At 45.1% G+C, this 26,978-nt stretch overlaps 1 protein-coding gene across 1 annotated transcript in view; it reads right to left on the reverse strand.

The window, feature by feature from the left end:
• Nucleotides 1-11,994: 11,994 nt before the first annotated feature.
• Nucleotides 11,995-26,978, reverse strand: part of LOC113021404 (beta-1,4 N-acetylgalactosaminyltransferase 2-like) — a 48,129-nt gene continuing 33,145 nt past the window's right edge. Inside the window, exons 8-12 of the mRNA XM_026166047.2 lie at nucleotides 26,691-26,777; nucleotides 25,268-25,449; nucleotides 24,804-24,947; nucleotides 12,551-12,779; nucleotides 11,995-12,463 (exon numbers count right to left, since the gene is read on the reverse strand). Coding sequence (XP_026021832.2) covers nucleotides 12,270-12,463; nucleotides 12,551-12,779; nucleotides 24,804-24,947; nucleotides 25,268-25,449; nucleotides 26,691-26,777 — 836 coding nt within the window. The 3' untranslated portion in view covers nucleotides 11,995-12,269. The remainder of the gene's footprint in view (nucleotides 12,464-12,550; nucleotides 12,780-24,803; nucleotides 24,948-25,267; nucleotides 25,450-26,690; nucleotides 26,778-26,978) is intronic.

Consider the following 26,978-nt stretch of genomic DNA (forward strand, 5'->3'; position numbering starts at 1 on the left):
TCTGGAGCCAGCTCCATTTACATTCCATGTGACAAGCCTCAGAATGCCCATAATTGTGTGTGTATGTCTAATGATGTACGCTGGGTGTTTCGTTTAGACAGGTGGAGAGAATGTGGAAACATCACTTGTTTGTAAATAGAAAGAGAAAAAAAAGTGTGGTGAGAGGCTCAATAAGTCTGACTATGTGTGTGAATATTCACTAATATGAACAAGCGTGGCTTGCTTATGTGTCCTGCAAGTCTGTGCGTGCTGTGAGGCAGTTGTGAATGTGCTGCCGTTGAACGGATGTGTTTTCGTGATCGTGGTGTGAAAATATGGAGAAATAGAGGGTGTTGTTTGTAGGTGAGTGGGGAAGTAGGTGATCACAGCAGTGAAAGACAAGAGAAAGAAAGAAACCACATGAACTGTGAGCAGTGTTGGGAAGGTTACTTTTAAAATGTATTCCATTACAGAATACAGAATACATGCCCTAAAATGTATTCTGTAACGTATTCCGTTACGTTACTCAATGACAGTAACGTATTCTGAATACTTTGGATTACTTAATATATTATCATGCTTTTTACAACAACGTGAATGTACTATTGCTGTGTGATTTATTACTATTACTGAAGGTCCGCGACTCCGAACTGTAGTAAAGGGACCTCTGACTAATACGGCGGGGTCCCTGTCGGCTCGTAGCCGAAAAATAGCTTTACTTTGTTGTGTGGGTCAACTTTTCTTGCGAGAGACAGAGAGAGGCGTAGAAAGACTGCTCCAACGGAACTTATTGTTTTCGGAGGAAAACACGAACACGGTGTACAGTCGAGTCTTAATAGCTTACTTACAACTGGGCTCGTCAGGCACTCTTCTTGGCTGCAGTGGTTATTATTATATTTACATGCTTCCAGCTCCCATTTTTCCTCGATGACAACTCGTACCTTTCACTCCCCTTTTTCTCCCTCCTCGCGCTCACAGACCCATAACGTGTATGGCAGTCCATTCTCCCAGCAGCACGGACTACACTGCCCATGATGCTACATTCTTTAGAGCTATGCTTGTAGCATTCTGCCTGTTAGCTTAGCACAACAACAACAACGAAAAGGCGCTCTCTCACCCAGGAAACACACAGTCGCAGAGAGAGAGAGAGCGTCGCCCTGTAACCATGGCAACCATAACCCTGCCGCCTGGAACAACAGAACGTAGCTGTCAAACAAACCCAAACAGTCCTGACCCGTGACAAGATGAAACAGGGAAGTACCGCAGTGTAATCCATTTATTTCAACAAAGTAACTGTATTCTGAATACCACTTTTTTAAACGGTAACTGTAACGGAATACAGTTACTCATATTTTGTATTTTAAATACGTAACGGCGGTACATGTATTCCATTACTCCCCAACACTGACTGTGAGCAACAACAAAAAAAAAAGAAAAGAAACGGAAACATTCCAATTAAAGTAATGACGGAGGGTGACGGTGTTATATCTGCTATGACATCATATTGATATTACTAGGTTAAACCCATGTTAAAGGAGAAAGTGTGAATGAATGAATAAGAAAAGAGTGTAGCGGGTTCTTATCTGGAGTGTAGTCAATATAACCACGGTGTGGTGCCGGGGTCGCGGTAGAGCTGTCCGTCCATGTAGAGCCGGTCCACAGCGATGACAGCACGGGAGCCTTTCTGGATGAAGCTGGGATCTGCACGGCAAACTTGTAAGCCCTAGTTTGGCTCCCAAAAGAAAGATGCTCGAGTTGTTCTCAATGGCGTGTCCAGCGGGGTGGCCTGGGGGGGGGGGGCACAGGCCACCCCCCCAACCAGACTGGCCACCCCAAAGGTAAAACAATAAAATTCAATCAAATATCAAATGTACGATCATGTTTTCACGGTGAAGCTCAGACATCCGAGTGTAAGTGAATGCAGCATCGGCTTCTGCGCTATGTGCATCACATTAGCAAAGGTAGGAGAGCCAAGCACGAAAGACGGCACCGCAGGAAACAATTTTTCGGTGAAAGAAAATGAGGACAGAATAACTGTCCCGGTAACTAATATTAAGTTTGTTGAGTTTAGTAAACTTCGGTGAAATTAGAATACCAAGGAAAAAATAACACTTAAAGAATTATTGCAGCCCTCGAATATTTCTGACAGTATGCTACTGAGGGCAGCTAACATATGAGTTATAAGATATAATCTAAGTTGTAAAATTGCTGTATGGAGCTGTAGATTGGGTTGCAGGTTAACATAGCTGGACTGGCCATCGGGCATACCGGGGATATGCCCGGTGACTTATTTTTTATTTATTTTTGTAATGGCATGAACAATGAGAGGTGGTGGATTGGCCAGATGCAGGTCGATGTGTAAAAAAATCAGTTGTTTGGTGGTGGCTATGACGGGGCTTCCACAGAGGCCAGCAGGTGGATGAGGGAAGGGGAGGCAGGAGGAGAGACCCGAGGCAGCCACCAGTCCGAGTGTCAGGTGAACTGAACTTCAGGTAAGAAGTTATGACCTGCAGTCTATCTGGGTCAGATATAATCCAAGTTTAGGTGGAGTTTATTTTCGTTGTGCTGACTTTTTACCGTCAGTTGCAATAACTCGTACTGCGTTCTAGCCAGCTTGATGGAGTTTTTAGGTGGGTGGGTTCTATGATGTTACTGATAGTGAACTTTATTTTATTCATAAGGTTAATTAGTAGAGTTGCCAACGGCTCCTTAAAAAATGGAATGGTCCCTCATTCAGAGAAAATATTACACGTTTCGTATTGAGCTGATAAGAGACGCAGTTTGTCCCGGACTTTAGCTAGAATGGAAAAAGACACAAAGCTGGATTTATTCTGTCGTTACGCTGCACAGCTGCCTCTTCTCCTCTCATTCTCTCCCCCTGCCTCTCCTGTTGCTACTTCAATCATGAAACTGATCAATGATCAGCTGATCGGCTTTTCTCTCTCATTTATTTATCGCTCACTTTGCGCCAGAAAGAGGAAACCAGCAGATGTCGCACTAAACAACAGCAGCACGTTTAAGCTTGATCAGCTGTTGTTAGAATGTATTTAATATTAATTTCTAGTATCAGCTGATGTTTGCTGGAGCCACAGCTGTAAAACTGCTGGTCATGATGTCGGTTTGGATATGTGGTGAGAGGGAAACATGAAGATGAAACCAGGAGATGTCCTTACTGAACCATCAGAGCTGAACAGGTGATGGAGAAACAGGTTTACCTTTTAGGTGACATGGATGAGTTGAAGGGAAGTTATGATCTGTTTATGAGAAATAACACCAGGATCCTTTTCTAAGCAGCTGACAGCTGGTAACTGTGCAGGGGCAGGTCTAGGAAATTTTTGCCAGGGGGCCAGGTAGGGCATTAACAGGGAAAGGTGGGGCACAAAGAAATACTTTTCTTTCTTATTCTCATTTAAAATGTCTCGCTTTTATTAAATAATTATCTAAATCTTACAACCAAAGTTTTTATCTGATGTAAAATGTATAGAAATCATACATATACCAAAAAGACTGTACATCACTGTCACAACAGCATTTGTTTTCATTCAAAGGCTTTATGGCTTTAATACCTGGTGGGCCGGTCTGTAGTCAAAATGCCCGATTTTCTGTCCCGGTCCAGCCCTGCAGGTTAATACTGGCAGTGTCACCATACCAGCTGACTGTAATTCATCATCAGCCGGTGTTGTTACTGTTACTTGTTACCAAAGTTTACCATAAGGCAGCATAGAAAGTATTTACTTGCTTTCAGGTTTTATTCAAATGTTAGTCTTTTCAGTTGTTTCCCCACTTTTTTCCTGTTTCAAAATCAAACACCAGTTTGTGAGAAGATTATCTTCTTTTTTTAACAGGCAGATAAAGTTTTGCATTGGCATTGGCTAATTTGTCAATTGTTTGTTACAAATGTTCGTATTTTAATATTAAAAAATGTTTTTGCCCAAAACATATGTGCACTATATGTCAGTAAAAATACTATGCAAATATTGCTGTCCTTGAATGCTGAGTAAACACTGACAAAGCACTTGACGAAGGCGGACGCACTTTTCTCGGGGAGGCTCACTGCCGTGAGTTCTCAGAATCGGTTCCTTGAGCACAAGAAATGACAACATCACAGAACGCAAGTATGGTGAACCTTGCGGCTCTCCAACGGGAGATTGAGAGACCAGTGTTGGACTGTAGAACTCCTTTGAAATTCATATGAGATGTTTGCACTAAAGTAAAAAACACCATCACTTCATGCGGATACCCTTTCGGAGCCAGCTGCGGTTGCAAGGCTGGAGCTGAACAAAATCTCCCTGATAACGACTGTGTTTAGTATGTTCCTTCCCATTCCATGCAAGGCCACCTGGGTTGGCTGGAAGACTGTTTACTTAGCCTAGCAGGGCGAAGGACACTGTCTCAGCTGAACTCTGGACACGCACACACATACATATACACTGATATGCACACACTCATCCCCCCTCCCTTTCCTAACGCCTTCGATGCTTGTTCCCTCCTGGGAACATGGCGGGTCTGAGCCCGCGCTGGAATGGTAGCACAGTGCAGGATGGCTGCTGTGTTTGCTTCGGATTACTCCTCACCCCCCACCCGACCCTGTGGCTTGTCACGTGTTCCATAATGTTGTGCTGTGGACATTTATGTGCTTTTCTGTGCAGAGGAGTTTTTTTTGTTTCCTGTTCTCATGCTGTCCTCCCAGGAGCCCAGCATGAGTAGAGGTCTCTTCTTTTTCCTCTTGTACTTTCCCATTGTAGTGTATATTTCAGTGTTTAATTTTCTGTAACGCTACCGATCTCTGACCTGTATCCCCATGTGATGTCTGTGCTGTGTGTGTGTGTAAGGTCGGGGGGGGATTCCTACTTCCCATTCATGTACTCTGCAATGTCCAATGTGTCCTTGTAACATGTTTACTTTTTTTCAAGATAAATACAGTAGCTGTGAAAAAACCCATCAAAGTTGAGGTAAGTATTCACCACAGTATTGTGTTTTTTTTTTTTATTAGGGTCAAATTTCTCTTTGGATAAAAAATTAAGCCAACATCCAAGTGTCAAATGTCGGTTCTAAAAAACAAGTCAGTCCCTGAAGCTTATTTGTGCCACAGATGCTTATTCAATGACTGTGGGAATGTCTAAGGAATGTTTTGGGACCTGTCTGATCTTAAAATACTAACTTTGGTGTTACATTACAGTAGGGCTGGGCGATATGACCCAAAATTCATATCTCGATATTTTTTAGCTGGATGGCGATATAAGATATATATCTCGATATTTTTTTTAAGCCATAAAGTAAGAACAAAAAGAGAGTTCTTAGTCAAAGCTGTGTCCCAGATGTCACACAGGCACTTTTATTAACATACAGCACAGATGTACATGAAAAATTACTCAAAATTAAATTATGAGCATTCATTAAATAATAATGCTCCATAAATAAAAGAAAACAATGTTGTTTTGTGCTAAACAAAGAGCTCACAATTGTGCAGTCAAAATGTAAACTAAAAGACGCTGAGCGTAATAACAAAGACAGACAGATTTCACAGCTGCTCTGTTCCCAAGTTCTACTGCATGACTGACAGCCTGGAGTTTGAAATCCGCTTCATAACCGTGTCTCTTACAGGTGCCATTTATGGTCCTTATACACACACAATACGGTAATATTACGTTGATGCACAGTACGTATCACTCCGCGAAGCTCCTCGGTAGCCGTAATGCGCCGACAAACTATCAAGCGGTGCAGCTCCGTAGCTTACGAAAGTCGTACTCAAACATTTTTGACAGATTGCTGAGCGCCGTGTACCACATAAAATCGGTTCGCGGCCATCAAGCACAACCAGAATTCATACATAAGGCGCGCTATCAACTTTTGAGAGAATGAAAGGATTTTAGGGTTAGCTCGTTAGCATGGTTAGCTCGTTAACACGTTGACGCCGTCCAGCCCCACGCATGGGGCGATGCGCAGTAACTCGTTAACGGAGATTTGCCGTGTCCATCTCGTCGCTGCCTGCACGTGAAGCGATGGGGGAGGAGGGGGAGTTGTCTTCAGTGAAGGCGAGGCGGAGTAACGTTACGTAGAGACAAAAGTGGACGAAAGAGAGGCAAACTTGCGGCTCCACAACTATAATTATAATGTAACATAGACTATATCGATATAAAGGATATTGTCACATCTTATATCTCGTATAAAAATATATCGATATGTTTTAAAAACTCGTTTTCTTTTGGGAATTCTGTCTATTTTCTGTTAATGAGAAAACCTGTTGTAAAAGAAGCTCAAAAAATGAAGAAAAATTCTTTACTTTTGGTCTGAAAAGGAGTGGCTGCACAAAACCAAAATAGCTCATCGGGGTGATTTAATAAAATTATTTAGGATAGAGTTCTGAATATGTGCTTTTTTTCCACTAAGGCTTACTTTACACATACAAGGAGTTGAGACCTATATGAAATCAGCCGCATCGCATCTGTTACTGTAGACAGTGACGGGGGTGTTGCTGATCACTAATGAGGACCAGTCGCTGCTGCTGCCTCCCATGCTTACGGCGTCGGGAGAGCAGATCTCTTCCCCGTCCAAGAACAGAGGAACGCAGGGGTGCAGAGTGAAAGGCTCCATCTTGTCTGCACATAGAAAAGTGTGCGCCAGCCCCTCTGTTTTTATATTCCTCCCTCCACAAACCCCCTCCTTTTTTCCCACCGGATGCGATTAGTCACACATATGGAATCGATTAGACACTGCCGGAGTAACCCCCTCCCCTCACCGGATGCAATTCGTCGCGCTTATGGATCATATTACACACATCTGGATTCGATTAGACACTTCCTGTCATGGTCCTGGGCCATGCGGGCCCAGTATTCTCAGTTCCTTGTGTTTTTGTATTTCGTTCCTTATTTAGGTCATGTTTCCTGAGTTGTCCTGTTATGTTGTTCCTTATTTGACTTCCCCTTGTGACTCTTATCCCCTGTGTGCCCCTCTATGTATCTGTGAGCCCTCATCTCCCCTCGTGTTTCATTCCATGTTTCCCCAGCCCACTATGCCCGTGCTCTCTCTCTCCTCCTGTTTGCACCTCTGTGTACTTCCTGTTTTACTTTGACAGTCTCCCGTCAGTGTTGTTTACTCCTGCCATGTCTTGTTATGTTTATCTGTGTCAGCTGTGTTCCCATGTGTGGCCACTTCCCCTGATCATCCCTCTTGTGTATTTAGTCTCTGTGTTTCATGTAGTCTGTGTCGCGTCGTCTGTGTTCCCACCCTCCGTGTTTCCATGCCCGGTCTATTATATTCCAAGTCATAGCCTTACCTTAGTTTATTCCCAGTTTAGGTTTCTGTTTAGTTATTGCTCTTGTGCTGCCCTTATTCTGGTTTGCTTCTGTTGTATTCATCAGCCACAATAAAAGGCTCGCTTTTGTTTAAGTCCACTTCCTTATCACTCGTGTCTGCACCTGAGTCCTCCACGCACTTTCCACTCGGTCCGTCACAGCGGACCGTGACAGTACGACGCGACCATGTCGGACCCAGCGACACAAGAGAGGGAGATCCTCCAGACGGTGGAGTCGCTATGTGGTAGATGGCTGCGGTGCTCCGGAGAGGAGGAACGGGAGGAGTTGGCCCGCCAAGTGGGAGTATGTGTGTCTGTGTTTCCCTGGCTATGGGAGGCACTACACCCGCTGATCACCGACCTTCTCGTCACCGCTCTCCAACTCCGTCCGCAGCCACGGCTGCCTAGTGTGCAGGCTATGCCGCCAGAGCCCTGCTGTTGTCCCGTTTCCCCGCTGCTTCGCGAGCCAGAAGCAGTTGCAGTTGGAACGGTGAGGCTCGCCACCGACACACCTTCCGCTCGCGCCCCGTCGGCTTCCGCGTCTTCACCGCGGTCTGGCCGCACGGCGTGGCGCACGGAGACGACGGAGGCCATGGACTTTGGCGAGGAAGAGCGGCAGCAGGTGTTACGGGCGTATCGGGAGGACGAGCTACGCTGGAAGCCCTGGCTTATCTCCGAGGAGGAGCTTCCGCCAGCCGCCCCGCCTCGGACTGGCCGCCCGTCCTCGCCGCCTCGATCGGACTACTCTTCTCCCGCTTTGTATCTGGCGCGGATGTGGTCAGAAGACGAGGAGCCGGTCACCACAGAAATCCAAGTTCCGTCTGCGTCCACTTCAAGACGGAAGCGGCGTTCACGTCGCTCATCGCTACGGCATGTCTCGCCCTCCACTGAGCGACACGAGGAGGCTGTGGAGGTGATGGATCTCGACCTCGAGGAGCGGCAGCGCGCCGCATGCGCGCAACTGGAGGAGGAGCCACGGGGGAAGCCAGGGCTCGCTCCTCACTACGGTGGGATTTTCCGCGGGACACGCCTGGCCTTTGGGGGCCCCCGGAGTTGCCAGGAGCTCCCGCCTGATGCTCCGCCAACCCTCGCCTCCTCAGCCTCTGCGACGCCGCAAGAGGCTCCACTTTCCACGTTAACGGGGCTCACGGCCAAGAGGAAACGGCGTTCGCATCGCCACCGCATCGCGCGACGACCGGAGGTGAGTGAGTGCAACCTGTCATCTCCAGCCTCCATTGAAGCCGTAGAAGATGAATTAGACTCAGAATTACAGAGCCACGGGTCAAATTTAACAGAGACACATAGTGTGGAAATGGCTGACTCTGGTACTGGGAATGGTGTGGTCTGTTCGTCTGGCTTCCACGAACAGGGAGTAAGACCCACTCAGACTGTGAGTTCCAACACTGGGGAGTCACAGCCGGTGTTCTTGTCACCGCCACCCGAACAGGTGTTTAACTGTCCAGCCTCTAAGCTGACCGGGGAATCCCCTGTTTCGTGTGTTTCTGTTTGCGAAAATAAAGTCACTGTTTCAGAATTACCCGCTCTGCTAACCAAGTCACAGCCAAGTGCATTTGTTCCAGAGAGGATCTTGGACAGGCCTAGTGATCTTGTAGGGGCCCCTGACACTACACTTGGGTTGAAAGAGAGTTCCACAGGCCGTGATGTTGCTTGTGTGGGGAGTGGGGTGGAAGTGTTTTCTTCTGTGTCATTTAATGTGCCTGGGGTTCCATCTAGGACTGAGTTACCTGTGGCTAATGCCTCCCTTCCCGAGCCCGCTCCGCTCACCAACGAGCTACTTAAAGTAGGCCCCTGTGCTTCCTTAGCACATAAGGATTATTTAAAGGAGGGTCATGACGTAAAGTGTAAAAGTACTGAGTGTGAGATGATGTGTAATCCTGTTTTGCATGCTGCTCCTATTCCCAATGAACTGAAAACTGAGAACGCGGATCATGAACTCACGTTGGAACTTAAAGATGACGACATGGAGTCAAATCAGGGTAACATGAACTGTGTAACATCACCCGTCTCAGCTAGGAATGCTAGCACAGCATTAGCCGTACCCATTTCACCATACACACTACATAACACCCTTGAGTTACAGTCCACCTCACGCATGGTTCCTAGTCACTATAACCCTTACCACCATCTTGCTAGTCAGTTCTCATCGCCCAGATTCATTCCTGAACATTTCATGTTTGCCCAGGAGTTTATCCGTGAAGGCTTAAGTCGTGTTTTTCTGGGGAGTGTTGTAGTCCTTGTTTTCCCTGTGGCTGACCCGGCTTATCTGGGCCGTCAAGCCCTGTCATTGCTCGAGACTGAAGGGAGGAATATAGAAGCAGGACTTTCTGTTTTGGAGCCTGTTATGTCAGCCTACATGAGTCTTGAAGTGAATGAGCTGGTCTGTGCCTCAGGACATCTGACACCTGTTTGCTTCTGGACTGTTAACTGTAAGATGTCAGGTGAATGCGTTCAGCCTCAAGCCTCGTCAGCTGGAGGGCCCGAGGAGCCTGTTCAGCCACCTGTCTCCGCTGGAGGGTCCGAGGGGCCCGTTCAGCCTCAAGCCTCGTCAGCTGGAGGGTCCGAGGGGCCCGTTCAGCCTTCTGTCTCCGCTGGAGGGTCCGAGGGGCCCGTTCAGCAACCTTCCTCATCAGCTGGGGGTTCTGGAGAACCGCACCAGCCTCATGCCACGTCAGCTGGAGGGTCCGAGGGGCCCGTTCAGCCTCCTGTCTCCGCTGGAGGGTCCGAGGGGCCCGTTCAGCCTCCTGTCTCCGCTGGAGGGTCCGAGGGGCCCGTTCAGCAACCTTCCTCGTCAGCTGGGGGTTCTGGAGAACCGCACCAGCCTCATGCCACGTCAGCTGGAGGGTCCGAGGGGCCCGTTCAGCCTTCTGTCTCAGCTGGAGGGCCCGAGGAGCCCATCCAGCCACCTTCTGCTACGCATGGTCCAGCCTGTGCTTCGTCAGCTGCAGCTCCGGCCTGTGCTTCGTCAGCTGCAGCTCCGGCCTGTGCTTCGTCAGCTGCAGCTCCGGCCTGTGCTTCGTCAGCTGCAGCTCCGGCCTGTGCTTCGTCAGCTGCAGCCTCAGAGCCGTCATCCTCGCCCGGTCCGGCCTCTACATCAGCTGCTCCTGCTCCGCCTGGTCCGGCTCCGGCTTCAGCCTCAGAGTCTTCGTCTGCCTCAGAGTCTTCGTCTGCCTCAGAGTCTTCGTCTGCCTCAGCCTGTGCTTCGTCTGGTCCCGCCTCGACTGGTCCCGTGCCCACCGGGCCTTGGCCAGTACGCCTGACACTGGAGAGCCGCCGCCGCCTTGCGCACTGCCGGCCCCCTGAACTGCTTCGCCGCCGCCTTGCGCACTGCCGGCCCCCTGAACTGCTCCGCCGCCGCCGCTGCCTTCCGCGCGGCCGGCCCCCTGAACTGCTCCGCCGCCGCCGCTGCCTTCCGCGCGGCCGGCCCCCTGAACTGCTCCGCCGCCGCCGCTGCCTTCCGCGCGGCCGGCCCCCTGAACTGCTCCGCCGCCGCCGCTGCCTTCCGCGCGGTCGGCCTCCGGATCTGTTCTGTCACCGTGGCCACCTTTCCCGTGGCCGGCCTCCGGAACGGTTGGACTGGACTTTTGTGTTGTCGCCTCTCGGGTTGGCCTTCGGGCCTCTTTGGACATTCGCCTTCCTGTTCTGGACTCTTTTGTGTATTTGTGGACTCAGTTTTGTTCTCATGCTCCTTGTTTTTGGTTCGTTTTGTTCCCTCCGTCCTGGTCCCCCGCCTCCCGCCCTGGGTGGGGTGTTTTCTGTTTCGCTTGTGTTTTGTTTCTCGGGTTTGGGCTGTCGGGAGCCAGCCCTTTAGGGGGGGGTGGTGTCATGGTCCTGGGCCATGCGGGCCCAGTATTCTCAGTTCCTTGTGTTTTTGTATTTCGTTCCTTATTTAGGTCATGTTTCCTGAGTTGTCCTGTTATGTTGTTCCTTATTTGACTTCCCCTTGTGACTCTTATCCCCTGTGTGCCCCTCTATGTATCTGTGAGCCCTCATCTCCCCTCGTGTTTCATTCCATGTTTCCCCAGCCCACTATGCCCGTGCTCTCTCTCTCCTCCTGTTTGCACCTCTGTGTACTTCCTGTTTTACTTTGACAGTCTCCCGTCAGTGTTGTTTACTCCTGCCATGTCTTGTTATGTTTATCTGTGTCAGCTGTGTTCCCATGTGTGGCCACTTCCCCTGATCATCCCTCTTGTGTATTTAGTCTCTGTGTTTCATGTAGTCTGTGTCGCGTCGTCTGTGTTCCCACCCTCCGTGTTTCCATGCCCGGTCTATTATATTCCAAGTCATAGCCTTACCTTAGTTTATTCCCAGTTTAGGTTTCTGTTTAGTTATTGCTCTTGTGCTGCCCTTATTCTGGTTTGCTTCTGTTGTATTCATCAGCCACAATAAAAGGCTCGCTTTTGTTTAAGTCCACTTCCTTATCACTCGTGTCTGCACCTGAGTCCTCCACGCACTTTCCACTCGGTCCGTCACAGCGGACCGTGACACTTCCGGAGTACTTCCGGTAAGGTCAAAAGGTCAAGGCTGGGGACATCAATCAAATTGATGTCACAAGGTGTACACCTATGTTTTATATATAAATATACATAGGCCCAGGCCACTTGCTGCCACGAGTTTCAGCCCCGATGGACATCCTTTCAGCGAAACAGTACTCCCTGATTTCAGTTCCTTACATAGTTGGATTAAAGAAACAACATTTCACAGACAATAAAACGAAATTTTAAATAGAAGCAATAAATAAAATACCAGTGTTAAAAATTTAGAAACAATTGTCAGTGGCAGTGACATTACAATTTTCACATACAGTAGTTATCCAAATTAAACACTTGAACGAAATGACAGAAATAACAAATTGTCATACATGGTGAAAGGAAGACCAGAGTATCATTGTTTTTATTTTCTTTCACTGTGGCAATAACATCCAAAACAAAAAGAAACAAAATGTTCTAAAACCAGTGACTCTCATTTTTTTGGTACTCTATCCATATTTAATGCATTTTAGATGATTTTTGTAAAAGTGAAGCTTCAGTTTGAACTCAACATCACCTTGTCCAGGGTATCTAAATTTGTTATACAAAGGACTCTTGTTTTCTGATGTTGTGAGTTGATGGTCAATGGAAACATCACCACATGTGGCAACTAGCAAAGTGCCCAGACCATCCATAAAGAACTCTGGAGAAAGAAAGAGACATTTTCCCCATAAGGTAAAAAACTTTAATTGCCACTTAGAACTCAAACTTTGATGAGGTCTGGACTTACCTGAATGTGCTGTCCGCTGGAGCTTAGGATCAAAGCCCACCCTCTGCACGGCATCTGTGCGTGCCAGGAAGAAGTTGACAACTCCATTGGTCATAGAACATTGTGGGTAACCAGGAAGTGTTTGAAATTTCCCTCCAGATTTCCTGTAAAGGCAGCCACCTTCAATTTCATCTCCTTCCTCATAGATGAGAGCAAAGTAAAACTGATTCCCTTTCACCGACCCACCAACCTAACAAGAACAGAGAACATTACAAATCAAATCTTTACTAATAAATACTCTGATGTAGATATTATTTTTCATGACAACCACTAGGTTGCTGTCATCATTAATTATTATCCATCCATCCATCCATCTTCATCCGCTTTATCCGAGGCCGGGTCGCGGGGGCAGCAGCCTAAGCAAAGAGGCCCAGACCTCCCTCCCCCCAGGTACCTCCTCCAACTTATCCGGGGGAACACCAAGGCATTCCCAGGCCAGCCGAGAGATATAATCTCTCCAGCGTGTCCTGGGTCTGCCCCGGGGCCTCCTCCCGGTGGGACATGCCTGGAACACCTCACCCAGGAGGCGCCCAGGGGGCATCCTTGTCAGATGCCCGAACCACCTCAGCTGGCTCCTTTCGATGTGGAGCAGCAGCTGCTCTACTCTGAGCCCCTACCAGATGGCCGAACTTCTCACCCTATCTCTAAGGGAGAGGCCAGCCATCCTTCGGAGGAAGCTCATTTCTGCCGCTTGTATCCGCGATCTCGTTCTTTCGGTCACTACCCACAGCTCGTGGCCATAGGTGAGGGTAGGGACGTAGATCGACCGGTAAATTGAGAGCTTCGCTTTTACACTCAGCTCCCTCTTCACCACGACGGACCGGTGCAGCGTCTGCATTACTGCAGCTGCAGCCCCAATCCGTCTGTCGATCTCCGGCTCCCTTCTACCATCACTCGCGAACAAGACCCCGAGATACTTGAACTCCTCCACTTGGGGCAGGAACTCATCCCCGACCCGGAGTGGGCACTCCACCGTTAATTATTATCTAAAACGTTTATGCATTAAATGAAAATCTGAATATATGAATGAAAATCACATTTGATATTTGTAATTTGCTTTTATATGTTATTATTATGAGTCGTAGTTATATGCAGTGGCTTAGGAACATCAAGCGCTATCTACACATTGGACATGTTTAAGTGACAAAACAGAACAAGACACTTTTTATGCAGTAGTCACAAAGGTGTTTGAATTGTAAACGTTTCAGACACAATCAAAAAAATCTAAATGCAACTGTTATTTACATGTATTATATATTATATTCATATTTTAACCCTGAAAAGTAATTATTCCCAAGTCTAATACAATCTTGAAAAAAGAACATGGTATTTTCATAATACACAGCCTGTTCTCTTTCTCGGACCATTAATAAATATAGTTTTTCATGTTTACAGTTATCAGCAAGTGAATGAAAATATAATAATTATTATTACATATATATTATCTCAATAAATATATGCAAAATCTTGTGGTTCTCTAGGAATTTTAAGCCAAACCAAATCTAACCGGTTCGACATTGTTTGACAAGAGCTATGAGTTATATGATACGTTATGCTATCATAACTACCATGGTGTGCAGGACAAACGGACCTAAATGCAAAGGCTCAAAAGCAGGCAAAGCAACTCAAAATGCACCATTAAAAGGGGTTAATAAACAGACCAAGAAATATAGAGCCCATAAGTGGAATGATAAAGACTGAAGAGAGACTTTAAATACACACAAGGAAGTAAGGGTCAGTCAAGACATCTGGGGAGCAAAAACAAACCTCAGCTAAGTCAAGTTAATGACAAATTTTAACCAAGAATAAAAACCTAATGGTTGTGTGTGTGTCTGTGTGTGTTTTTAACAACGTAACAACAGCCTTAATGTTTGGCTCAGATTTAAGTCTCAATGGGTCTTGATAGATGCCTTTAATTCACCATATTATAAAGAATGATGAAACAAATAAAATACTGAAAACAGCTTGGCGCCTCACAAAGGCATCTTGCTGCAAAGCTAATGTCTCCTTCTGGTGTAAATTTTTAACTAATTCCTTTTAAGATTATTCACAACAGCAGTGCAGTACACCAGCTTTCTTAATGAACAAATTTACATGTGAAACTTTGACTGAATGTGTAAAATTAAATGACATTATGTCTTTGTGCATGATGGTGTCTTCGAATAAGATCATGGTACATGTTAAAAATATAAATATAAATTGAGGTTTTGCTTCTGGCGTGCTTAGTGATGAGACTTCCTTCAGCTTGAACAGCAGTAATCCATCCTCGTCTGTTAATGTTTACTCACCTCTGCCATCTGGTGGTTTGAAGAGACATTAATGCACAAAAACATGCACTTTAAACTCGGCCTAAGAGCCAAACCTCCGGGAAACATATGAGCACAATACTTTGCAGAATACACAAAGGTCAGTGCCATCACCAGAATATCACATCTCTGCTTGGCTTTACTTTGATAGTACAGAAAATACCCAGAATTTTATCTTAAAAAAATAGACCAAACGTGCAACACATGTGGGAACTATAGATAAGCAGACCAACATCCACACTGGTCGGAAAGTACTTCTAGTGCTATGATATCATTAGAAGGAAGCTACTTAAGAAGTAGAAGAGAAGGAAGGCGGAGATCCAAAGGCTTACAGCACAATAGAAATAATAGTGAACAGTACAGATATAATGAGCCAGCCCTGACAGAAGACAGCAGTATAAAGGAACTAGATTATTAACAATAACAGCAATAACAGAAGTATTTGAAGAGGATGAACTTCACTGCACACGTTTTTGTAGATATTAATGCCCACCCTGGGCATGAATGCCAAAATAATTTTGAGCCTTTAATTATTTCTGTAGACTGATGTTTTAACTGGGTGGAATGACTGTACAGCTTAAAATTATAATTACTTAACAAAAGAATTGGTTTGACTTTAATTATTTTTTCTCAAATTGACAGATGGTCAGAATTATTCACACATATTCAAATATATACAAAGATTCACTTAAATCCTTTGATATGTGGTTCTACAACGTTCTGTAGAGTCTTAACCTGCCATAACCAAGGCCAATTAAATTGTAAATGGCCTGTATTTGTACAGCACTTTACTTAGTCCCTATGGACCCCAAAGTGCTTTACACTACATTCAGTCATCCACCCATTCACACACTGGTGATGGCAGCTACATTGTAGCCACAGCTGCCTTAGGGCGCACTAACAGAAGCGAGGCTGGGCAGCTGAATCAATCACATTGTGCAAGAAGGAATTTTCTTTTCACCAAAGCACTTGCAGCTTAAAATATCACATTGATGCGAAGCATATATTAGCCAGGGATGCTGCTAGGACTTTGGCTAACGCGTCACCCAACTTGCGACAAACCACTCACGAAGCATCGGGGGTTCAGTAAGTCTGCCTCGAACATATTGACTGACACATTTGCCAAGTGGATTGCAACAAACTGCACACCTGTTAATGTCGTTGAGAACACGCACTTTACATAGCTTTGGTTCCTCGTCTCAAGGACTTGAAGTGACTCTGCAAGAGTGACAGCGAGAGAGGATAAATGTTTACAGAGTTTTTTGTTAACATGAATGTACAAGATGTCAATAAACATGTTAAGTGCGTATATTTTCCGCTTTTTTCTCGAGTCTGTTTGCTCATGCAAAATGAAATGCAATTAATATTGATTAAAAATGAATTATATTTAATCATGATTAATCAAAATTAATCCACAGTAACCCTGTGATGAATCCGATTGAAAATTGTAATTGTTTGAGAGCACTAATATATATATTATATATAAGTGTATACTTAGCCATTAGTATGTAGGTTTTAAAAAAAGTTGTATTTCACAGGAGAGAACCTGTGCTAAAAGAAAACTGTTCAAATTCTCTTTGAATTTAAGCACACATTCTTTGTGTTTATTCTCCATTTACTTCATTATATTGCATAAATGTTTGTTACAAGCTTAAATATAAAGTTTAAAAAGTGTCATTGCAGCCACGCTATTCATCAAGTAATTGCAATTAATCGCGATCAATTACAGAAAATTGTGAAATTAATTAGTTAAGTCTTTTTTTTAATCAATACTAATACTAATTTTAACCCAGAATAAAAACCTGATGTGTTTATGTCAGCTGGTAGTTTCTCTGTGTCAGCATAAAAAGGATTTGTTTGACAGCAGTCACTGGACCGAACAGTTCTGAGAGCAGTTGGATTACCACACGTTGGGAAAGTCTCTTGGAGGCTGTAACAAAAACCACGGCAGAGTCTCTTTTAGAGTGGTTTTCTTCCTACATATCTGATAGGAGTTTTAATGTGTCTGCAAACCAGATTAAGTCTGAATCCACAGAGCTGCTATGTGGAGTTCCTCAAGGCTCCGTGCTGGGACCATCCATCACATTTGTTCTGCTCGATGACATTCCCTCTTAACAGCACAATTGGGCATAATCCCAGCTAAAAAATCAGAGAAGTCATTTATGAAGTTATTGTATTTCAGGGAGCGTTAGGTGACAGTGCAGAAAACCTGGGTTGTGCGACTTTTGTAAATGATGCAGGTCAGAAATGATATAAACAGAAACAAACTTATAGACGAGCAGCCACACATTTGTCCCTAAATGTGTATGGTAAAACCTTTTTACCTCCATATTACAATTAAAAAAGTTTTTATGTGTGTGAAATGTGTGTGTTGGTTGTTAATACATACAATGATGGCTGAAAACCTGTAGTAGTAATTGTAGTGTGGTGTATTACCCACTAGCCACCACAAGGGGGAGCATGGTCACAGTTCAGGTGTTATACAGTATGTTCTTTTCTATTTTTTGCACAAGTATCCTGTCTCTTTTTATTAACTTCTTCTTTATACTAAACTGTAAATAGACCCAGAGGAGAAGAAAACTCACCAATAAAAGAAAGAAAATGCAAATGCCTTCTAAAACAGAGAATCACGCTCACTGATCAGTCTGCTGTGAAACAATTACAGTTAGACAATACTAGTGGTTTAAAGGCTTCATGAAAACACAGACATATGCACATATAGCCATGCTGACAGCTCAGTGAGCCTCATAGCATGAGAAGGTTGAGGAAATGGCTGGTTTCAGAATTCTACAGCACTGCAGCACTCACACTGAAGCCTGTGGTTGTCTCAGCTCGACCCAACATCCTGTGAAACTTGCTTTAACCTGCTTTCAACTTCAACCGCGCACGTGCTATTGCACATGTTCAGCTTTTAACTTCTGTAATTCCACAGAAGTGATGCAAATATATGCAAATTTAATAGAAGTATCTTTTACTCACCCTGGTTCTTGATTATTGTACTGTTATTACCTTAATTTTTTAGAATGGTAAATGGCCTGTATTTGTATAGCGCTTTAACTAGTCATGAAAACACAGACATATGCACATATAGTCATGCTGACAGCTCAGTGAGCCTCATAGCGTGAGAAGGTTGAGGAAATGGCTGGTTTCAGAATTCTACAGCACTGCAGCACTCACACTGAAGCCTGTGGTTGTCTCAGCTCGACCCAACATCCTGTGAAACTTGCTTTAACCTGCTTTCAACTTCAACTGCGCACGTGCTATTGCACATGTTCAGCTTTTAACTTCTGTAATTCCACAGAAGTGATGCAAATATATGCAAATTTTCACCCTGGTTCTTGATCATTGTATTGTTATTACCTTAATTATTTAGAATGGTAAATGGCCTGTGTAGAATGACCACTCGGTAGCTTTCTTGTGATGCTGCTTTATTGAACGTGTATCCAGCATGGGTTATAACAGCACAACAACGGGTGTGGCAGCTAAGAGAAGAACTGCACATAGACAGCCCTGCCACAAAGCGTGTCCTAGTGGCGTAAAGCCGCAACGCCCACCCGCTCGACACAGGCAACCCAGTATATGACATCTCCCCCCCTTTTCATGTTATTTCCAATAACAAACCCCAAATAGAACAGCAACGACACAATGATAACATGTGACACTATAATAGCCTCTGGGCGGTTCTCTTAAGGACCGGGCACAACTGGCCTACTGTCGGCCTGAAGGGCAGTGTCCACAAAACAGGACTTATTAAACATGGTAAACCTTTATAAATACAGGCCATTTATATAAATACAGGCCATTTAAGGTAATTAAGTCAACCAGGTAACAGCAGTATTGGTTGCAGCTGAAAACATAAGTGCAAAACAGCAACAATACAACATTCCCACTCCCCAGTCCTTCTTTCTCTCCCATTACCCCAGTGTCTACAGATCCAGCCTGTTGACTGGCTTGCGTACCCGGCCGCACCTCATGTGTAACTGATCCGGTACGTCGGCGTGAGTGGGTGCAAGTGTTGGGGGAAGACTAGGGGCCAAAGGTGAGGTTTCTGGAGTGGACGCACCAGCGCACTGAGATGGCAGCTCCTCAGCGTCCACAGTGGGTGTTGGAAGGGGTTGTGGCATAGCCCGTGGAGATGGTTCGAGGCGGAGATGGCGGCGGTTCCGTCGCAGCACTGCACCTTGGGGTGTGGCAACGAGATAGGACCTCGGAGTGTCGCTCTCCTTGGAGATGATGGCCGGTGTTGCCCAAGCCTTCTCCCTGTCCAGCGTAGTTAGGACAGCATCCCCTGGATGGAGTGGAGGTAGGGGCTTAGTACCATGGCGGCAGTCGAAGTAGAACGCCTGCTTGGCCTTCTGACCAGCATCCCTTCGTTTAACCTCTCTTTTGTTTGGCCATTTAGGTTGAAGATTCTTCTCCAAGGTAGGCAGGGTTGTCCTGGTCTTCTTCCCCATAATAAGTTCTGCTGGGCTGAAGCTTGTAGTGGTACAGGGAGTAGACCTAAAGCACATTAGTGCTATCAGTGGGTCGTTGTGTCGAAGGATTTTCTTTGCAATCTGTACTGCCCTCTCCGCGTGACCATTTCCCCGTGGGTGGTGGGGACTAGACGTTATGTGGGCAAAATCCATCTCTCTCGCGAAGGCCTGGAACTCAGAGCTGGAGAACTGAGGGCCATTGTCACTCACCACCTTGTCAGGGATCCCAAACCTAGCAAAGGTCGACTTCAGTTTCTGAACAACTTGGCCACTGGTCGTGGATGGTAGGTGCGGTATTTCCAGAAAATGTGAGTAGTAGTCCGACACAACAAGATAATTATTCCGGTTGTGTTCACAGAGATCCAGGGCTATCCTTTGCCATGGACGATCCGGCAAAGGTGTGGAGATAAGCGGCTCCTTTGTCTGTGTTGGCCTCTGTGCCAGACATGTGTGGCACTGCAGCACTGCATTCTTTAACTCAGTGGAGAGCCCCGGCCACCACACAGATGAATTAGCCCTATCCCTGCACTTGGTGAGGCCTTAGTGTCCTTCATGTAGTTTGTGTAGAATGGCTGTTCTCTGTGACTTTGGAATGACAATTCTGCAGCCTCGTATAACCAGGCCGTCAGCCTCTGATAGCTCGTTTTTCACTTACATGTACGCTTTAATGTTCAATGGCACACTAGCTCCGTATGCAGGCCAACCCCTGCGAATGTACGTAATGACAGTCTGTAGTTCAACGTCCGTTGCAGTGGCTGCTTTAATGCTTTCCATTCGGCTTGGGGACGCTGGAATGCCCTGTAACACGGTGGCTATGTAGCAGTCCACTTCACTGTGAGTGCTAGTGTCATCCTCAGCCCGAGTCTGTGGACTCCGTGACAACGTATGGGCGATGACAAGCGTTTTGCCAGGGACATAGACGGCCTCCGGCTTGTACCTGTCATGAGCCTCATCAGGAGGCGTTGACACCTCAATGGAACATTGTCAAGGTCCCGGCTGTTGACCAGGGGCACCAAAGGTCTATGGTCGGTCTCAAGCCTGAAGCGATCTAAGCCACATAGATACTTATCAAACTTCTCACAGGCCCAAACACTTGCCAAACACTCCTTTTCGATTTGTGCATAGCGTGTTTCAGCCTCCGTGAGGCGTCTAGAGTAGTAGGCAACAGGTTTCCACTCTGCGCCATGAAGCTGAAGCAGCACAGCCCCAAGCCTGTAGCTACTGGCGTCGGCAGATACGGCTGTGAGTCTGTTGACGTCATAGAAGGCAAGAACAGGTGCTGATGTAAGCGCTCTCTTAATGTTCTTGAAGGCTGCCTGCTGTGGGTGACCCCAGGTCCAACTGTTTTTGCTTTTAAGCAACTCGTACAGTGGCTGACATACTGTGGCAAGAGCAGGAATATATCTGCCCAGGTAATTAACCATTCCTAGGATCCGTTTAAGCTCTTGCACATTTTCTGGTGACGGCAGCTGAAGAATGGCGCTCACTTTCTCAGGGTCTGGCCTGACCCCAGAATAGTCGATCAGGTGCCCTAGGAAGCGAAGCTGGCTCTGTCTGAAGGAGCACTTCTCTTGGTTGAGCTTCAATCCGGCTAACTCAATGCGCTGCAGCACCTCCTCAAGTCAGGTGTCGTGTTGTTCCATGGTGGCCCCATAGACCAGGATGTCATCCATAAAGACCTCCACTCCTTCGAGCCCCTCTAAGGTCTCCAACATCTTTCGCTGAAAGATCTCTGGTGCACTTGTTATCCCAAAGGGCAGCCTCTTAACCCTTTAGAGCCGATCGGAGCGGGAACGCTCTGTTATGCGTAACTATTTTTAAATCCCGGTAGCACTGCAACCACGTAAGCTAGCGCAAAAATTTTTTTTGCATATGAAACCGGAGGAGTTGTACTTACATATTGTGCCATCAGCTTGTCCTAGGTCACGGTTTCCTTCCACATAAAGCTTTGCAAAAACTGCATAAAAAGCGCTTGCAGGAACAAAAACATAATATTCCAGAAACACGCTTTGCCGGTCCGATCAGCTGTTCAAAACACTTCCTACGTTGGAATAGACGTCAGCGCGAACTTTTGCATTTCCGCCATTACCTGGCCAAAACCGGAAGTGACGTCATTTTCGCGGAAATGTAGTCTTTTTTGCGATCAGGGCCTCAGGGCCTATACTGCTCTTTTTAAAAGTTATCTTTGACTTTATGACTTTCTGTGTCGTTTCTGGGATGCTTAGGACTCATATTGCACTGCTGGAAATAGTTTATTTTGATGCATATGCTGCTTTTTTGCAAATTTGCAGTATAATATTTATTTTCGTTTTTCCTGCAGTGTATAAAAATTGGTGTATTTCAAAAATAAAACTATGAAGACACTCAAAATAAATTTCCTTTGGTGGGAAACTAGTTTGTGCAACTTTTTTGTATTTACAGTTTTGAGGGATAAGCCTCTTAAATTTCTCTAACTACAAATATATGTTAAAAAATCAAAAACGATTTTCAATTTTTTTGTAGTTTATTGCACATTTTTGCAATTTATGTAATTACTATGCACTTAATGAATACATATTATTAAAATCTGGGCTATAATGGTTGTATTGATGTATAGCAACTTGAAATGCTCCCAAAAATGGCTCCACAGCATGTAAAAATATAATATAAGCTCTGGCGGACTTGGTTCTATGGTAGGTCTTAAAGGGTTAAAGCAATACCTGCCAAATGGCCTGATGAATGTTTGCAACTCTCGTGATGCAAAGGGATCTGCCAAAATCCACTGGCTGCATCCAGCGAGGAGAAGACCGTTGCCCCACTCAACCTGGACATGGTTTCCTCAGGGGTAGGCAAGATATAGCGCTCTCTTTTGGCAGACTTATTCATTTTTGTCAGATCAACGCAGATCCTGGCCCTTGCTGTGTTCTTCTTCAAGACAGGCACCATTGGGGCACACCATCCGGTAGGTTGGGTCACCCTCTCAATGACACCATGGTTCTCCATTCTTTGTAGTTCCTCCTTCACTTTCTGCAGCATGGGGAAAGGCACACGGCGTTCCGTATGCACCGCGTATGGCACAGCATCGTCCCTTAACTGAATTTTGACTGGTTCAGTTTTTGGTGTTCCGTGTTCACCGTAAAGTGGTTGGTTCCTGGTGAGTGTGATCGTTGCTTCATCAATTCTTCTCACCAGGTTCATCTGCACTGACAAGGAGCGGCTGAGAAGGTTGTTAACTCTGCGTCCACGAACCACATACACCTTGGACAGGTAGTCTTTGCCTTTATAACGTATTGTGGCCTTTAAGTAGCCGAGACATAACAGCTCTCCTCCGGGGCTATCTAGAGGGAGATTAGAAGGCTCTAGTGTTCTCTTATGAGCAAGTGTGTGGAATGTATCTTCATTTATGATAGTGACATCTGCTCCTGTGTCAATCTTAAATTCTATTGGGGCAGAGTCTAGCAGTAACTGCACAGTCCATGCTTCACTATTTCCTTTTGTATTACACACTGAGCCTAGAAAATATGAGGCCTGCTCGCTTTTCTCTGTCTCTGTAACCTCATTCACTGATCTGGTGTTACGACACACCCTGGCCCAGTGTCCAATTTTTCGGGAGCCATGGCAAACAGATTTTGCTGCCGGGCACCTTTCATCCCTGGCATGCTGTGTCTTCCCACATTTAATGCATTTCTTGTCACGCCCCGCCCATTTTTTTTCCTCGGGTAGCCTGCCTCGCTGTTGTTGTGATTTCCAGTCCATGCTTTTCCGTTTATCCCGTACATCCTGCCTCCAGCATCTCCCTGCAAGCTGACCTGCGCTGCGACCTCCTCTGACTGTCTGACAATCTGGGTCGTTTGTGCCAACATGAGGTCCTTCATCAGTTGTAGCCTGCGGGAGAGGTCCTTGTCTCGTATCCCGACCACAATACGATCATGAATATTTTCCTCTTTACATGCACCAAACTCACAGTGCTCTGAGAGGTCATACAGGGCTCGGATAAAACTCTCCACCGTTTCGCCTGGCCGCTGGACACGCTGGTGAAAACATGCTCTTTCATGTATAATGTTCCGCTGCGGGGAAAAATACTCGTCGAACTTCCTCATTACGACGGCGAAGTTGTCACGACTTTCATCGGCGGCGAAGGTGAGTGACTTGTAAATGTTCTCTGCTTCATTTCCCAATTGCATAGATTAGGTAGCTCACCTGTACTTGTCCTTCGTCTTTGTGGAGTTTCATTGCAATCCTGTAGCGCTCGAAACGCTGTTTCCAGTCGAGCCATTCCGTCGGCTTATCGAAGGGGAAGCTTGTCGGGGGATTAAACTTCTGTTTTCTCCCTTATGGCGTTATTCCGGCGATGGTCCGGGCCACTTCTGACACCATGTAGAATGACCACTCGGTAGCTTTCTTGTGATGCTGCTTTATTGAACGTGTATCCAGCATGGGTTATAACAGCACAACAACGGGTGTGGCAGCTAAGAGAAGATCTGGACATAGACAGCCCTGCCGCAAAGCATGTCCTAGTGGCGTAAAGCCGCAACGCCCACCCGTTCGACACAGGCAACCCAGTATATGACAGCCTGTATTTGTATAGCGCCTTTACTAGTCCCCCACTTTGCCTCCCCTAAAGCGCTTTACACACCCAGTCATCCACCCATTCACACAGTGGTGGAGGCAAGCTACAGTTGTAGCCACAGCTGCCACTGGCCCTTCTGGCCAACACCAGTAGGCGGTAGGTGAAGTGTCTTGCCCAAGGACACAACGACCGAGACTGTCCCAGCCGGGGCTCGAACTGGCAACCTTCCGATTACAAGGCGAACTCCCAACTCTTGAGCCACGATCGCCCGAATCAGGTTTGTGTCTGGTGTCAGCATTGTCAGTTTTCATGTCTTTCCTGTCCTGTCACATGTAATTATCCTCAGCTGTGTTCCCCATGTGCTTCCACTTTCCTCATTACCTTCTGGGTATTTATGTCCGAGTCTCTCTCAGTTACATGTCACATTGTCCCTCGTACTGTGTGCTCCCCAGTGTCTCCTCGTGTGCATTAGTTCTATTAGTTTCCCAGTTTAGTTGGCTTTGAGTTTATTCTATGTGTCAGTGAGTTTACGTTTAGGTCCAATCCCTGCCTGCACACAGCCGTAACATGACAGCTGTTAACTATTATTAAAACTGATTTAATTAAATGAAAAAAAATGCATCAAAATTTTTGGAAAAAACTAAATTAATTTGGTAATGTTGTAACTAGATCAGATAAATCATCGTCAAGGAAAGAGTAAAGTCTATAAGAACGCCAATCAGTGTATTAAAAGGGTAAAAAGAAACTAAGTTACAAAGTTAAAGTTAAAGTTTTTTTTACCTAATTACAGAAATAGCTATGTATATTTGATGTTTGGTTGCAACCTGTATCCCATAAAGCAAATAGAAGTAAATTAACCCAAACAGGAGCCATTTCATTCTCACCACGTCAAGTTCTGGCATCGCTTCCATCACCTCTACAAGGTTCTCTATCTTCGTCTTCTCTGAAAACATAAAGTCATCATCCACCCACAGGAAGTACTTGGTGGTTACCTGGGAAACAGCCAGATTTCTGCCTGCAAACCAGCCCTGAGAAAGGAAACATCTTTCACATCTTAATGCAAATGATAAGAGTTCTAATTCTGATTTCAGATTTATCCTTAAATTGTGGTGGTGACCACATGTGACTGCAGTCCATTTATTCTTTATATAGTTAGTTAGATTAGCAGCAATTTAACATGCTTGATACAACTAAGTAACAGAAGTTTAGCTAATAAAATTTTAAATGCATCTGAAATCTGAATTATTTTCCTATCAGATTTTATAGAAAATTTCAAGAATTAAAGTAAAGTGACATATGTTCTAAATTTTGTATAGTCAGTTTAGTCCATAAGAATGTAGGTATATACCTGTGCTGGAGGCATAATGTAATGTTGAATGTTTTCTCCAGTAATGTGCTCCGTTTCAAAGCTGTCATCGGCAATAATAATTTTTACGTTGCTATAAAATTGCCGGATGCTGTCAAGCAACACTCTTAAGTGTCTATAGCGCTGGAAAGTTTTTGTTGTGATGGTGACTTGAGAGCTGATATCTGAGAGACAGAAGCAAACAAAGACTTATTTCAAGAAAAAGTAGGGTGATCTGCTACAGCATAGAATGAGTTATCGTAGGACACTTTTCTCTATGTGCATCCTTCTCTCACCTATTGTGCCATGGAAAAGTATTTGTCCCCATTCACTACAATGAAATGTTTCAGATATAAAATTGAGTTTTTAAATACTGATTTCACTTCTTAAGGGGGGGTAGACCTGGGCTATGGGCTATGTCCCAATGCAGTGGCTGCATCCTTTGGAGGACCCTGCCTTTGCAGTCTATGTGGGCCAGGTCCGAGAAGGCCAGAAGTGCGATTCTGTGAAATGGGACGGTCTAGTCTTCAGATTTGTGTCACTGTGTCGGTGGAGTTTAATAAACTCAGCCATCTGCTCCTTGCTATCTAAAATATAACAGAATATTGGAGTAAATTCTCAACCATCTCACACTTCTGTTTAATCAGTTTTCTGTTTGACGTTTATTGAGCTGTGTGAAAAAACTTTAATCTCAGCTAAACTGATTTACTGAGGAACAAATAAAACACTGAAAAACACCAAACAATAACATTTTTAATCAACAAGTGACTTATATATCATGTTTAACCTGAGTAGTGAAAGACTGCGCGAGGGTCTGAAAATGATGTGTCGGGAGTTCACTGTACTCACCGGCTCAAGTTAGCCTTGACCACCCAGTCAGCTATCGAGCTGGTCGGTAACAGACGTCTCCGAAAACATCGGAGCACTTTTTGCAAATATGCGATGTCTTGATAAATCGAGCAGATATTTGAACTTGACACAGCTACATTCTCGCCTGAAAATTTGTTAATTTTATTTTGTGACCCAAAAAGAGTAATATTTTAAACTCTTCAGCCACGCTCCTCAACTAAGTAGCACCAATAACACCAAAAGGGATTGGATCACTTTTTTCAATAATGAAAGAATTCAACATTTAAAAATTGCCTTTTGTATTTACCCAGATTATTTGTAAATAATGTTAACCTTTATCTGATGATCTGCAACATTTAAGTGTGAGAAATATGCAAAACAATATTCAATAAGAAATCAGGAAGGGTGCAACTACTTTTTGAAAGGACTGTACACCTCTAGTGAAGAACCTTGAAAACAGAATTAAGTTAGAAACATTTCATTCATTGGAGGAAGGCAGTCTAAGTTGGCCATAATTTCAGGAATCAATACATGGTACCATCACAGAGATTTTTAATTCCTAGGAAGAACAAACTACCTGTTCCCATGTCATACAGGACTGGTACACAAGGCTGTTTGATGGCAATTGGAAACACAGCTTCATGCATTTCAAACTGGAAAGTGGCTAAAATCAGAAAACAAAAAGCTCAGATTAAATATAGTGCAAAGGACACTCTTGTATAAAGAGAAAAAACAAAAACATAACAAAACATAGTCACTGATTTTCCAATAAACCTTAGAACAGCACACAAACTGCATAACTGGAAAACACTTTGTCTAATTTCACTTTTGCTTTCACTTATTTTGCTTGGACATGACATACGGA

This window comes from Astatotilapia calliptera, chromosome 4 (assembly GCF_964374335.1).
Source record: "Astatotilapia calliptera chromosome 4, fAstCal68.1, whole genome shotgun sequence".
In the NCBI taxonomy this organism is placed as follows: domain Eukaryota; kingdom Metazoa; phylum Chordata; class Actinopteri; order Cichliformes; family Cichlidae; genus Astatotilapia; species Astatotilapia calliptera.